At 36.2% G+C, this 15,752-nt stretch overlaps 1 protein-coding gene across 1 annotated transcript; it reads left to right on the top strand.

The window, feature by feature from the left end:
* The first annotated feature begins 7,120 nt into the window (after window positions 1-7,120).
* LOC113741972 (serine carboxypeptidase-like 2) lies at window positions 7,121-15,352 on the top strand. Its single transcript, XM_072047204.1, has 13 exons — window positions 7,121-7,273; window positions 7,365-7,416; window positions 7,522-7,665; window positions 8,130-8,206; window positions 8,476-8,598; window positions 9,441-9,543; window positions 9,626-9,681; window positions 14,117-14,278; window positions 14,381-14,452; window positions 14,537-14,655; window positions 14,741-14,854; window positions 14,968-15,013; window positions 15,139-15,352. The coding sequence occupies exons 1-13, from the start codon at window positions 7,121-7,123 to the stop codon at window positions 15,220-15,222; spliced, it is 1,305 nt and encodes a 434-aa protein (XP_071903305.1). The 3' UTR covers window positions 15,223-15,352.
* Window positions 15,353-15,752: the final 400 nt, after the last annotated feature.

Below are 15,752 nucleotides of genomic sequence, written 5' to 3' on the forward strand. Positions count from 1 at the left end.
TGCAGCTCGAGACGGGGAAAAATACTTGTCTAAGAACATTTCTTTAGCTGGTCCCACGTGGTGATACCACCTAGTGGTAGGTAGTATAGTCAGTCTTTTGCAGAGTCCTTCAAGGAAAAGGGGAATGCTCTCATTTTTTCTATGATTCCCGGCGACTTCATACTGTTGCACACGATATCAAACTCTTGTAGGTGCTTGTAAGGTTCCTCACCTGATAAACCATGGAAGAATGGCAAAAGATGAATTAGCCTAGATTTTAGTTCAAATGGAATGTTATCATTTAAACTTGGAAAAGCAATGTATAAAGGTTGCTGGGTTAAATCAGGGGCAGTCAACTCCCTTAGCGTTCGTACATTCGCCATGGTGACTTTCTCTTGGTCCGAGTCACTCGAAGTGTCGTTAAACGAGTCTGTTGGTTCAACTTCTGATTCAGGCCTTTGAGATGCAGCACTGGGGTGCTTCTCTCTGAGTTGTCTAGTCTCTTTTCTTGTTCTACGCGCAATCTTCTCTACCTCGAGGTCGAAAATTAATTCACCTGTACGAGAAAAACGAGACATACAATCAAAAAGCACCAGAAAATTAGAACAAAAATGGATTTAAAAAGAAACAAATAACTGACACCAATCCCCGGCAACGGTGCCAAAAATTGACAGGTTGTCGATGCCTGTGCAATAATAAATTAAACCAAATTGCCAGTTAAAGTAACCAAAACTCGATTCCAAATATTGGAGTAAGGACTCTAGGTGTGCAATGGGTTACTTGATTCACCCTACTCTCGAAGAGTTTGCTTGATCTGATATACCCGAATGGGATGACTTTTTTTCACAAATAATTATGAATTTGTAGATAGGGCAAGTACGGTCGTATCCTTAGGGATTGGGGATATTTGTCTCTTTAGAAATCCAAAGTAACACAGGGGGCATTTTTGAATAAACGATAACAATCAAAGAAATTCAAATAAAAATAAAAATAAATAGTTAGTTAGATATTAAATGACAATTCACTAAAATTAGAGTAACAATAAGTAAAGGTCTAGCCAAGAAATAACTTCAGTAATGGTTCACTTAATTGATCATCGATGCTCAAGCAATTCCAATTATTTATTAATATATAGGTTATAACTGCCAAACAAGTGATGACAGTCAACCCCTCCTTACTATGTCGGTGATTAAGGTACACCCGTTAATCACTGCTCTAATTGAGAAATAATCTTATGTACACCCATAAGATTTAATTCCCCAATTGCCTTACGTATTAAAGGAGTCCTATTCTAGCCAAATAACGCATAACCAGGGTTATTTCAGATTAGCCCGCATATCCCCCTAACACAAACCTAATCGTGCCAGTTGTCACTATTTCAAGACAATTAAATAATTACGGATTTAAATGCCCCAATTGACAATAGATTACCCAATTAACTAATTATCCGGATCCAAAAAATCAATTAATTGAACAATCGTTAGCACTGTAATCAAAGAATATGCAGATACCAATAAATAAGAGAAAAAGATAAAATTAAATTAATCTCACAATTTTTAGGCGAACCAAAACTTCTGTTGTTTCTCGACTAGAAAAGGGGATTTAATTTATCCCGGATGCGAAAGACCCACACAAAGTTGAAGGGACAATCGCAGACATTGTCTCCAGTTTCGATGATTCAATTCGTTCGAATTGGGAAAGAAAAGCCAAGACTACAAAGTATGACCCATTGTTTTCCTTGGTCTAGACATCCACAGGAAGAAAATCACAAGAAGACAAAAAAGGAAAAGTCCAAAAGCTAAAACTAAAAGTAGTGCTTCCTCTGCTCCTAATTCTAATTGCTACTCTAATGCCCTACGGCTGCGGTGCGGCGCCCCCCATCAAGAGACCGAAGACTCCAGCCCTTCGTTCTTTTTTTCCTTTTCCAATGCTGTCTTCCTCAAATTACCAAAAGGGTCCGCATCTTCTTGTTCCAAAAATGCCCCTGGATGCCTGCTACTCGAGTTCTTTCCTGATAATTGCTAAATTGGCACTTGTTATGGTGTTTTCGATCAACTCCCTGAAATAAATACGAATTGTCAAAAGTGAATATAATCTAATAATTAATCCACGTCAGGTCAGGTAATTGGAGAAATTAATAATAAAATAAATGATAAAATTGCAACCTATCACTGCCAAACGAATATATCTCTCGCAGCATGCTTCATCCCTTATTTATATACCCTGTACCTCTAGTATCAAAGCCATTCTGCAACCATGATTTTGTTTTTTTTTTCCAAAATTTATCAACCTTATAACTGATCCCAGGGAGATTCTAGAAACTGGCGTGGCCAACATGTTAGATCAAGAGAAGAAGGGCTAAGGCCATCAACAGTACTATCTTTAAATTTTGCTAAAAACAATTACAGAAAAAGGAATTGTCTCCATCCTGTAAAATACCAAAAATTTTATGTACCAAAAATTTAGGGATCCATCCCAATGGCTGCATCACAAAAAGAATGCTAAAGAAAAGCATTTCCTTCCAATAGCTCATGACCCCTCAGAAACCAAATATAACTAACAATAGATTCTTTATTGCCCTATAAAGGTTATCAAGCTATAAAGGAGTCAACATAAAAAAATAGAAACAAAAAAGAACTCAAGGTCATCGAAGATTTTAAAAAAAAATAACTGCCAGTAAAGCATATCTAGCAACTACCCGTTTAGATTACTGTTATAGTTTCCCTAAATCCTTTACCCCAAATCTTCTCTCTTCTGTCTGAACATGTTACTGTCAGTGCCTAGACCGTACAATGTCATATTGAGTCTATGTATCTGGGCGATTTTGAATTTTTCAAAACTAGGGTACTGGTAAATGGCCAAAGATCTAGAATTGGCTAAAGGGCGTCTATCTTGTATCCCATCTGTAAGTACCATATTAAATACAACTTAAATTATGAAATGGCTCATACTTAAAAGAAAATTTCTAAATGATCCAAACCAAAAAAAAAAAAGACAAGAAAATTATCTTAAAATAAAGAAGAAGAAAATCTGGGGCAAAAATGATTGCACAACCAGTTTCTAAATGGTATAAAGCTTTAGTGACAAATTATAATTCATCGTATTCAAGACACAAGTTATATAATTTCGTAACAATGACATGAAATAATAAAATTGTTCACAATTAAAAGTATGTGTTATGTTATTGTTATATAACATTATCTGAATCCTACTTCTCGAAAATTTATTTTGTTGGCAAAATTTAAACTGTTATGATCGATCCAAAAAGGAAAAAAAGAGAAATTAAAGTACATGGTTGAGATCTTCTCTCTCTCTCTCTCTCTCTCTCTCTCTCTTTCTCTCTCTCTGGGGATATTCCAACCACGTGCAATGTAGTTTGCTAATGACAATTTCCTCTGGCGGAGAAAAACAAAATTGATGCCATGAGAGCTTTAACAAAATGACAACCACTATAAGAAAAACCCTAACCGCTAATCTATTTGTCATGCATGCAAACGAAAATCTCCACTTATTTTTGTGTCCATGTTAAGTTGGTTGACTTGGCTGTCAATTCAGTAACAAAATCAGTGACGTTTCTATAAGGACTCCATTTAAAATGTAGTTCCATCCAGTTAAAATGTTGTTCTCGAATTTGGCAAGCTTCACAGTTAAGTTTCAAACTGAGATTAGCAATTATGCAGATATATAGCCTTCTAAAGAGATCCAAATTCACTATTAATGCTCTTTTATAAACTTGTGAATCCGAAAAGCCTGTTAGCTAGGGATATTTCATGCTTGCACCTGATAGCAGAGTTTTAAGAGGAAAATGAATTAAAAACTTTACTAAGGAGTTTTTAAGCTTTTTATTCTTTTCTCTTGGTATCTTTCCCTTTTCCTTCTCCTCCTCACCTTTGATGAAGTACTCATGAAGTGTAAAGAAGAAAACTTAGGGATGCAATTTTCTGGGATTTTTTTAATATCTTGATGGCATTACTCCTTCCAGTTGGATCTCATAATTCAGAAAATTTAATCTCCTGTCACAGCATGATCCATTCAAGTTGCTAAAAACAAAAATAGAAGCAACAAATTATTGCTCCATGAACACATGAAAAATTATCTCATAAAACTTGATTCATTTTGGTGTCATTGCAGGTAACGATGCTAGGATTGAGCCACATATTAATCTTAACGTCTATATATGTCATAAACTTCTTCTCCTTAATCTATGTAGCAAGATAAAAACACTTAGGCACAAAGTTACATCTTCTATTCCGGCTCCAAAACTCACTATCTATTTTATATCCTTTCAACTAGATTCGTCCCATATTTGCTTCTGTTTCAATCGGTTGAACCGACCTGTGTGGTTCAATTTGTCAAAAAAAATGAGTTTGGTTGAGATGATTGAACAATTACACAAGAAACTTACTATTTGTGGGTCCAATTACACAAGAAACTTAAAATTGTGGGTCCAATTTGTCAAAAAAATGAGTTTGGTTGAGATGATTGTACAATTACGCAAGAAACTTAAAATTTGTGGGTCCAATTACACAAGAAACTTAAAATTGTGGGTCTAATTTGTCAAAAAAATGAGTCTGGTTGAGATGATTGAACAATTACACAAGAAACTTAAAATTTGTGGGTCCAACGTACCAATGGAGCAGAAGGAATTGTACTCTTAAATCTCAGTACATGCTAGTTCAGTCATAGATATAGTTAAAATCTCTTAGGTGCTATTTTCCCCTCACACTTTATTACCGGGCATCCTGCACCTTTCACTAATGTCTCCTCTCACACATCATGTCTTTAAGTTGAAATAGTATCAACCTTTCATTCGACGGACAACATTGCATTCAAGGTTCTAGTGGGAGGAGTTGCCATTGCTACGCTCCGATAACAATACTGGGTAGGGATGGCAACGGGACAGGGGATCCCTCTCCTGTAAAAATAAAATAAAATCTGTTAAGTGTTATTTCCCCCTCACACATTAGAACTAGGCATCCTGCACCTTTCACAATTGTCTCCTCCTCACATATCGAGTCTTTAAGTTGGAATAGTATCAACCTTTCATTCGACGGACAACATTGCATTTAAGTGTCTAGTGGGAAGAGTTGCCATTACTATGCTCCGATAACAATGCTGGGTAGGGAAGGCAATGGGATGGGAGATCCCTCTCCCGTCTCCTGTCCTGGTGTCAAATATCTCCCCATACACCCACTCCATCCTTTGCCCCTGCCCTTACCCCGCCTAGCTCCTCTCAGGGAGTTTGCAGGGGAATGATGAAAATTTGATCCTGTAGTTATTTGCTTCCATAATAACTAACAAAAATTCAACATATCAACCCATGGGGGGATGGGTGTCCCTTATTGCCATCACTAGTGTTACATATTATTGGGCCTTTTATCACAAAAACTATCTCAAAAGTTAAAGTTTTCCCTCACACATATAACCAAATATCCTTTCCTTCCACAGTTGATGCAGAATAAACTGAAAATTCCCCATTCACATCAGGCCCGAGGTTGGAATAGCATCAACCTTTCATTCAATGGGTGCAAGTTGGGAAAACACCAACCTTTCATCTGACAAGCAACATTTCATTCAAGTGTTTAAATTGATTAATTTTTCATTTGAAGATGAAATTGGTCAGCAATTGACAGTTTAAATACTAAATGTGTCATGTTAAAAAGTTTGAGAACGAAATGTAACTATGACCTAAAGTTTAGGGACATTTTCCTGCATTTTACTCTTTTCTATCAATATGTTAAGTTATAAGACGCTCTGGATGAAGATAGAAAACGTTTCTTTGAAAACTTCCATTTAGGAGATACTTAGAATACGAGTTTATGGGATCCTTTATACCTTCATTAATTGCATTAGTACTATTTCGTGTTGGACTCAATAGCTCAGAAATCTATATTATCTCCTGCTACAAGATGATTGGTTGAAGTTTGCTAAATACAAAGTGTATAGGATCAATAATTTGTTGCTCTATGAGTATAAGATTAATTATTAAGGCCCTAAAACTTACTTGTATTTTGGTGTTATTCCAAGAAAAGAGGTCAGCATTGAACCACGTATTGATCTTTAAGGTCTATACCTTTGATGATCTTCTCTTTTCTAGTCTACATAAGCTAGATTGATTACATACTATTTGGAGAAAAATTTACCATCCCGAGGTTAAAACTGAGACATTTCCCTTTATGGCTTCAGGGATACATACTTGGACATCCAGCGACTAAAGTTCAAGGAATTCTTAACTATCTAGTCCCGTTTGCTTATAGGATGGGCCTGATTTCTGATGAGCGCTATGTGGAATTCTGATGTACTATGGGAGGGACGTGGGGGGAGGGAGAGGAGAGGGAGGAGGGGCGGAAGAGGAGGTTGCAGGCTGGTGATGTCGGCAAGCTGGTGGCGGGTTGAGGCGGGGGAGAAGGAAGAAAATGATGGAAAAATGTGAAAAATTTGTTTGTTTTTAGATATTAAGGGACGTGTATATTAAATATTTTGAGATATTTATAGAGGATTACTGTAAACAAAAATAGTAAAAAAATAATTGTCTATTAAAAATTAGACTAAAAACCATGTGAAAATAAGCTAATAATCCATACTTAATTAATAATTTTTTATTTAATTAATTGAACTCCGTTGCTCCAGTCATTGTCATGCCAAACCAAATTGATCCGTTGCTCCAGTCGAGCCTAGGGCTACAAATGAATCGAGCCGCTCGCGAGCGGCTCAAATCAAGCTCGAGCTCGCGCCGGCTCGAGTCGAACTCGAGGTCAGAATATTAAAATCGTTAGCGAGCTTGAGTATATATATTTTTATTTTTATTTAATAATAAAATTATGTATATTACATATATTTTTTTATTTTTTATTTTCATAGTAAAATTACGTATATATTCTTAATATTTTATTATTTATTAAGAAAAAAATATTATTTTATTTATTTTTTTAAAAATAAAATAATTATTTTTTTATTTTTTTCGAGCTCGAGCTCGAGCTCGAAAATTGCCGGCTTGTCGAGCTCGAACTCGAGCTTGGTAAAATTTAGTCGAGACTCGACTCGATTACCTCAAAACTCGACTCGACTCGGCTCTTTTGCAGCCCTAGTCGAGCCCACCATTTTTTCAACATTACACGCATTTATTCTAATGATGCGTGTAATGACTCATTACAAGGCCGTGTCATGGGAGGTATACCGGAGATGCTCGTATATAGAGTTCGCCGAAGAACTCTATCCAAGTGTCTGGAGTCTAAAGTTGCTCTGCCTAGTGCCCAAAACGAGAGATAGGCCAAGCTCTATGGAGAAGTTGCAGGTGCTCCTAAGGCATCCTATCTTCTGCAACCTGTTCTTACTGCTAGTTTATGTTCAAGCATGTTCAAACCTTGCTATTGCTGGTTCCATAGTTAAGTTTCTTCCAGGATTTGAAGGACCCCTCCCCTTTGAACTCGAAACCGGGTGAGCCACTAAGTATAACATATATATATATATATATATAACACTAGAAATTAACATTGATCAAAACTTAGAAGAAATAGTTGATCCATTTTTTGATATTATCAGGTATATTAGTTGGTGAATCAGAGGATGTGCAGCTCTGCTACGCTTTTATCAAGTCAGAGTCAAATCCTCAATCGGATCCTCTTATCATTTGGTTAGATGGAGGCCCTGGCTGCAATTCATTTATTCCACTTTTCTTTGGGATAGGTGAATTCTAATGCCTTACACTTTGCAGTAGGTGTCACCAAAAAAAAAAAAGAACAATTGCCGCACTATTTTGATCTTGATTGCGTATAATCTTGAAACTCTGCAAACAGCATTTCTGGTTGAAACTCTGCAAAAAAGACAAAAGACGTTGTCTGGTTGAGGAAGCTTTATGTAAGGACTTTTGTTTTGTTTTGTTTTTTTGGGTAAAAGTATTAATTTTATTGAATAGCATCCATTTGTCGCCAGTAGCAACTGCTACAAACATCTGTACAATAACTAACTACACGTTCACATCAAATTAAAAAGCCCAAAATATACAATAAAGCTTTTGAAAAATGTTCCTAAAAACAGCTAATTCAAATGGAGCCATAATCTTTATTTGTCTTTAAAGTTCAAGTGATGATGACTGATAGACTGGAGTGCCAGCATTTGATCAAGTCACTGGCCGTGATTTTCTGTTGCAGGACCAGTAATTTTGGAGCCATTGTCGTTCGACGGCACTCTGCCCAAATTGGTATTAAATCCCTCTACTTGGACCAAGGTAAACTCAAGAATTGAGTTTCTCTTTTCTTTTCTTTTATTTTCTTGCGAGAGAAAAAGAGATTTAAGTTGATGAGTATATCTTAGACTCATAGAACTGTTACATGAAAAGGTTATTGAGATACATATATAAATAAGGTTCCAAATTTTTTCTTTTTTCTTTTTTTTTGAAATAATGTTCAAATAATCTTTATCCAAACAAACCTAATTTTCAAGATTAAGAATTCGAGTAGACTGCAAGATTGAGAATCATTTCTTGTTACTTGTTAGGTTGTAAGCATCATCTTTCTGGATTCGCCAGTTGGAACGGGTTTTTCTTATGCTAAGACTGCAAAAGCTTCTCAATCTTCAGATTTTCAAGCCTCTGATCAAGCTTATGAATTTATCAGGAAGGTACAGGCCCATCACTCAGCTAATTAATGAATCGTAAGGCTTCATGGAACGTTGGACAATTACTAATTAGGAAAATGCCATATTTGTCTCTAGACCCTTTATTATGCAAAAAGACAAGTGTACTATCATTTAATTATTTTCCTTCAGAATAGTGGAATCCTGCATGGCTCTACCCAAAATTGCCTCCATTGGATTCAAGTTCTCTATGAACACAGTTTTGATTGTATAGAACAGTTGACAGTGGAAGATGAATAAAAGTTACATCAATAATAATTGGATATAGTAGTTTCGACAGTTAGCGTCATGGAAGCCATAGTAGAGGAGGAGGTCTGTTGCATGGGGAAAGATCCCAAAGTCTCATGAAATGTGGCAATCTCTAGAATGGAATATCCCACTCACAGTGTTTAGTTAGTGCAATGTTCTGGTATGGCCTCCTATGATAATTAGTTTAACATGTATACTGAGATATTCCATCTCTTGTACAAACTTGTTCCATATCAATGAACTTACAGTTTTACCTTGAAAAGATAGTGGAAGATGACTAATTTTGAATTTGATGCTTACAATTCAATTTTGGGTACATATTTCAATAAGCGAGGCAATTTATTGTTTTTATGCATGTTGTTGTATTTTAATGTCTACAATTGGTTTGCGAGTGCCTATAGTACACAGTGCAATTGCGAATGCCAATTATAGAGGCTTGGTTGGGCGATATTTGTTGCGTTTTTACCCATTTGAACCTCGAGTTAAAAGCTTAATTTCCTTTGAAATGGGAAAGAAATTATAGTTAAAAAGATGTTTACCTTTCACAAGATTGGTTTTGATAGTTGATTATATTGCAGTGGCTACATGATCACCCAGAGTACAAGTCGAATCCATTCTATGTTAGTGGAATCTTGTATGGGGGCATTCCTGTTCCAATATTAACTCAACTTATATCAAATGGTAAGATTTTTTCAATGTGGCTCTTTACCCTTGGGAAGTTTTTCGATTGTGTTACAATTTGGTTATTGAAATTGTTATGCAGAGATACATAGGCATTGTAAGAGATCTGAATATACTATAAATGCTTTCTGTAAGCTTGTAGTATATGCGAAGTCTCTTTAGGTAGGAATATAGTTGTCACCTTAAGCTAAATGGGTTTTATTAACATAATGCAGAGCTTTAAAGGGGGGAAAAGGGTTGTTCCCTCAGAAATTTGCAGGCTTTTTATTCTTTTCTGTCCATATGTTAAGTTATAAGACGCTCCAGAACAAAGCAAGAAAACGTTCCTTTGACCAGTTCAGATTTCTACATTATCTCCTGCTACAAGATGATCAGTTGAAGTTTGCTAGATACAGAGAGTATAGGATCAATACTTTGTTGCTCTATGACTATTGTTAACAGGTATTTTGGGAGGAAAACATCTAGTCACCGTATTATGGGTGACCAACTAGTATTTATAAGAGTACAAACCTAATAAACTATTTACAAGAATACCCTTACTAATTTATTATCTACAAGAATACTTATATTCTCTTAACATTCCCCCTCAAGTTGGAACATATATATCATAAGCACCCAACTTGTTACAAATGTATTTCACCCTAGAGTCTCCTAAACTCTTGGTAAACACATCAGTCAATTGATCTACAGACGGTACATGAGATGTCTTGATGACCCCGTCAAGCAATTTCTCTCGAATGAAATGACAATCAACTTCAATATGTTTTGTCCTTTCATGAAACATTGGATTAGATGCAATATGAACAGCCGCCTGATTATCACACACTAAATTCATAGGCTGTTTATGCTCAAACCCAAGTTCCAGTAACATGCTCTTCAACCAAACCAACTCACACACAGTGTGAGCCATAGCGTGGTATTCAGATTCTGCACTTGATCAGGATACAACTGTTTGCTTCTTACTCTTCCACGACACTAAATTACCACCAACAAACACACAATATCCTGTAGTCGATCTTCGATTTGAGGCAGAACCAGCCCAATCTGCATCACTATATCCTTCAATATCAATGTGCCCATGATTTTGATACAACAACTCTTTTCCAGGAGCACTCTTAAGATACCTGAGAATCTGTATAACAGCATCCCAATGACTAGTATGAGGGGTATCAAGAAATTGACTCACAACACTCACTGCAAATGAAATGTCAGGTCTCATTACAGTGAAATAATTTAATTTACCCACAAGTTTTTGATATTGCTTAGGATCATCAAGTAATGCACCTTGATCTCCTGCTAATTTCACATTGAGATCCATAGGAGTATCCACAGGTCGGTAATCTAACATCCCAACTTCACTCAACATATCAAGTACATATTTTTTTTGACATAAATAAATCCCATATTTAGACCGAACTACCCAATACCCAGAAAATACTGTAGATGACCTAAATCTTTTGTTTGAAAGTTTGCCTGCAGATTGGATTTAAGTTTCTGGATCCCCACAATATCATCACATGTAATCACAATGTCATCCACATAAACAACTAATAAAATTTTACAAGCATTAGAATGTCGATAAAATACAGAGTGATCTACTCCACATCTTGTCAGACTGAACTCCATGACAACACTACTAAACTGGCTAAACCAAGCCCTCGGAGACTGTTTCAATTCATATAAGGATTTTTTCAAACGACAAACCAACCGCAGATTCTTCCCCTGAACAATAAATCCAGGAGATTGTTCCATATATACCTCTTCTTTCAAATCTCCATGCAGAAATACATTTTTCACATCCAACTGATGCAATGGCCAATTATAAGTTGCTGCCAAAGAGATAAGAAGACGAACAGAGGTAATCTTTGCAACAGGAGAAAATGTTTCTAAATAATCTATTCCATACACCTGAATAAATCCTCTAACTACCAGCCGAGCCTTCAATCTATCAATAGAACCATTAGGCTGCACTTTTATAGTGTACACCCATTTACAACCAACAACAGGCTTACCTGAAGGACGAGGGACAAGATCCCAAGTACTATTTTGTTCCAAAGCAGATATCTCTTCTTGCATAACTAATCTCTAACCAGGATGATTAAGAGCATAGGTAATAGACTTAGGAATGGAGATAGAATCAAGGGAAGCAACAAAAGAAGAATATGACATAGAGAGACGAGAATAAGAAATAAAATTAGAAATAGGATGGGAAGTACAATGTCTCTTACCTTTGCGTAAACCAACAGGAAGATCTAACTCAGAGGAGGGCGCCATACCTGGATTTGAAAATTGAGAGTTAATTGGTGAAGTGCGAGGCATATCAGGAACTTTCTCAACCATGAAACGACGAGAGTAAACTTGAAGATGAGGACGAGATAATCGAGTTATGGAATCTGGTGGACTAGATAACTCAGGTAATAAAGGGGAAGGGACAAGTAAAACAGAAGAGGAAAAAGAGGGACACTGATCTAACTCACAAGACATACTTTGTTTGATAAAATACGGAGTGAATTCAAAGAAAGTAACATCAGCACAAGTAAAAAATCGATTTAAAACTGAACTTTAACATCTATACCCTTTTCGCGCTCGTGCATATCTTAAGAAAATACACTTAATAGCACGATAATCTAATTTATCCATCCCGGGAGCAAGTTGATGAACAAAGCACACACATCCAAAAATACGATGAGGCAATTTAAACACAAGTTCATGAGGAAAAAGAATGGAGTGAGGTAATTGACTTCCAAAAATATTAAATAGCATGCGATTAATTAAATAACATGCAGTTAGAACTGCATCACTCCAAAATTGTTTGGGCACATTCATGTGCAACAACAGTGTTCGAGCAATTTTGATTAAATGTCCAATTTTTCTTTCAGCAACTCCATTCTGTTGTGGAGTGTGAGGACAAGAGAACTGATGAATACTACCAGACTTAGTCATAAAGGTATTAAAAGGGGTGAAAAAATATTCTTTCACATTATCACTGCGAAGTATACGTACAGGCACACCAAATTGATTCTTTATTTCTGTAACAAATGCACAAAAAATGGAATATAATTCTGAACGATCTTTCATTAAATAAAACCATGTAACTCTGAAAAAATCATCAACAAAGACTACAAAATATTTAAAATCTAACTTTGAAGTGACTCGACTAGAACCCCAAACATCAGAATGAACTAACAAAAAGGGTTCAAAAACCGGTTTATTGACTTTAGGAGCAAAAGAAACACGATAATACTTTCCTAACTGACAAGACTCACATTCTAACGAAAATAATTGATTCAAAGTAGGAACCAATTTTTTCAAATTTTGTAAAGACGGATGACCTAAACGACAGTGAATTTCAAGAGGAGAAACAGTAGCAGGACATGCTATCGGACCATTGAAGTTGAGAGAGTAAAGACCATTATGCTCATGCCCTCCACCAATCGTCCTCTTTGTCTTCAAATCCTGAATGACAACAGAATCGGGAGAAAAAGTAACTATACACTGTAGAAATTTAGTGAGCTTACTAACAGACATTAGATTAAATGGCAAATTGAGTACATAAAGAACAGAAGACAGCGGAAGTGATGGATTAATTTCTACAGTGCCTAGTCCTTTAACTTTAACTATTAATGCCCTAAAACTTACATGTATTTTGGTGGTATTCCAGGAAATGAGGACGGCATTAAACCACGTGTTGATCTTAAGGTCTATACTTTTGATGATCTTCTCTTTTATAGTCTACCAAATCTTGATTGACTACATACTATTTGGAGAAAAATTTACCTTCTTGAGTTTAAAACTGAGACGGCTCCATTTATGACTTCAGGGATACATACTTGGAAATCCAATAATGAAGGTTTCGGGAATTCTGAACTATAGGGTTCCGTTTGCTTATGGGATGGGGCTGATTTCTGATGAACTCTATGAGGTAACTTATTTCTTTTGTTTGTTACCTATTGATATCTCAGAACACTGTCATTTGTCGCATGCATTCTTACAATGTAAAATTATCCGTGATTTTCTAATTGACCTGTATATTTACAATGCAGTCCTTGAAGGTTAGCTGTAAAGGGGAATATGAAATCATAGATCCCAATAATGCAGCGTGTTCGAAAAATATGCAGGCATACAATAAGGCAAGCAACCATATCTATGCAATTTTTATGTGACTATTTTCAAAAATTAGGCAAGGCCTAATGGATTTACTTAAAATGTCCCCTAAACTCAAGAAAGAGGGGCAGAGTTAAGGATTGTCAGTGTAACCGTTTCTGAATAGTGTAATATCATTTGAACAAGCAGTAATTCATTGTAACTTACTCGTACAATTTCGTAACAGAGTAGCAGTTATTGTTAGGGGCTTGCACAAGCACTGATCGAACATCATACTTCTGTTGCGAAATTGTTGAAGGTAACAATGAATTACTCTAATTTATTCAAACAATAACACACTTTCCAGAAATGGTTGTACTGACAATTGGTTCCTACCCCTTCCCTTTAATTTGCGGGCTACAAAAGGTGGGAAGAATCAGAATAAAGGAACGGCAACCAGAGTGATGGTGTTAATAATTTGCTTCTGCAGTTCGTTCGTAATATTGGCGATCAACAGATCTTGATTGCCGTATGTCCTTCCCTTTCACGAGAGCCAAATAAATTATTTACTGGTGGGAGATCCATTAAACAATTGTTGTATAAGAAGTTTGAAGAGCTAGACATTCGGGAATCTACTCCAGTCAAATGTCGAGTAAGATACTACTAGTATCGTTCTATGTAAACTCGTGGACAAGAGCATCAGCTCTTGGTAGCAAAACTGATCGTTTTTTTTTCTGTTCACTGGCAATCGTAGATGGAATGGATTACGCTTGTTGATCACTGGGCTAACAACAAGAGCGTCCAAGAGGCCCTCTATGTGCGAAGGGTATGTCTAAATCGAGCACTATGGTATGTAGCATTTGAAGAATGCCGAAGCAAGCCTAAACTGATTTCTGTAATCACATTGCAGGAAACTATCGGACAGTGGGTAAGCTGCAGCGATACCTTGCCATACACAGAAAATGCAGGGAGTGTTGTACCATATCATGCAAACCTTAGCACTAAAGGTTATAGATCCCTTATATACTGGTTTGGTACCTAACTCTGAATCTTGATGCATGTAGGTTAACAGCAGTGATTTTAAGTACTGAAAGTGGAGTACTTTGTGATGCAGTGGTGACCATGATCTGCTGGCCCCACACATTGAAACTCAAGCGTGGATAAGATCTCTACATTACCCAATTATTGACGATTGGAGACAGTGGATTCATGAAGGCCAAGTTGCGGGGTTTGGTTCAAAATTGAACAATGTTTCTTTTCTTGATTACACCACCATAAGCACGAGATAAAAAGATGACTTTACCCATCTCATCTAAATTTGTGTTGTTTTCCTGCTTCCAGTTACACAAGGACCTACGCAAATAAGATGACATTTGCAACAGTGAAGGCAAGAAATTCCTGTTTCTGTTGCTTCAGTGCAAGATTTGTTCACATGGTAACAACTAACAACAAGGTTAGAACATTCTTGGGACTAACTAGCACCCCTTTTTCTTTTTATTTTTTTGGGTGAAGGGAGGAGGCCATGTTGCTTTTGAGTTCAAGCCTGCCGAATGCAGAATTATGCTTGAGAGATGGATATCGCATCAGCCTCTCTAATCAGTTGGCATATGGATATGAACATCTTTGATCACTTCTCAGCATCAAATGTTCCACTCTTAAATATAAACTATTGTAACTTTGGGTCATGAGACGCTTCTACTCCAAGTCTCCAATGGATTGCCTTCTTACCAAATAGTGAATAAAATGTAGTAGTTAAAATGGGAATCACGTTACTTACGCCTCCAAAACCTTTCTATATGACTGTTGAAGCTTTTACTTGGAAAATATGTCATTGAAATAAATTTCCTCAATTTTGCAATAAATAAAATTTTGAATTCACAGGAAAGTACCGTTTGGCAAGGAATTCAAATATTAAAAAAAATTGTTACTCCATTAAACATGAATGGAGGGAATCTACCAAAGCTTTTAAAAGATGAAGAGGAGTAGGAAAAGGAATTTCTTATACATAATTGAAAAGCAATTTTCTTGAGAACACTTTTAAAACCTAAAGAAGATCAAAAGAAGAAATCCCTCATGTCTAGGACTGATCTAATCACTTTTTAAGCAAAACTGTGACTCAAAAGTAC

The sequence above is a fragment of the Coffea arabica genome, chromosome 1c (genome assembly GCF_036785885.1).
Source record: "Coffea arabica cultivar ET-39 chromosome 1c, Coffea Arabica ET-39 HiFi, whole genome shotgun sequence".
Lineage (NCBI taxonomy): Eukaryota > Viridiplantae > Streptophyta > Magnoliopsida > Gentianales > Rubiaceae > Coffea > Coffea arabica.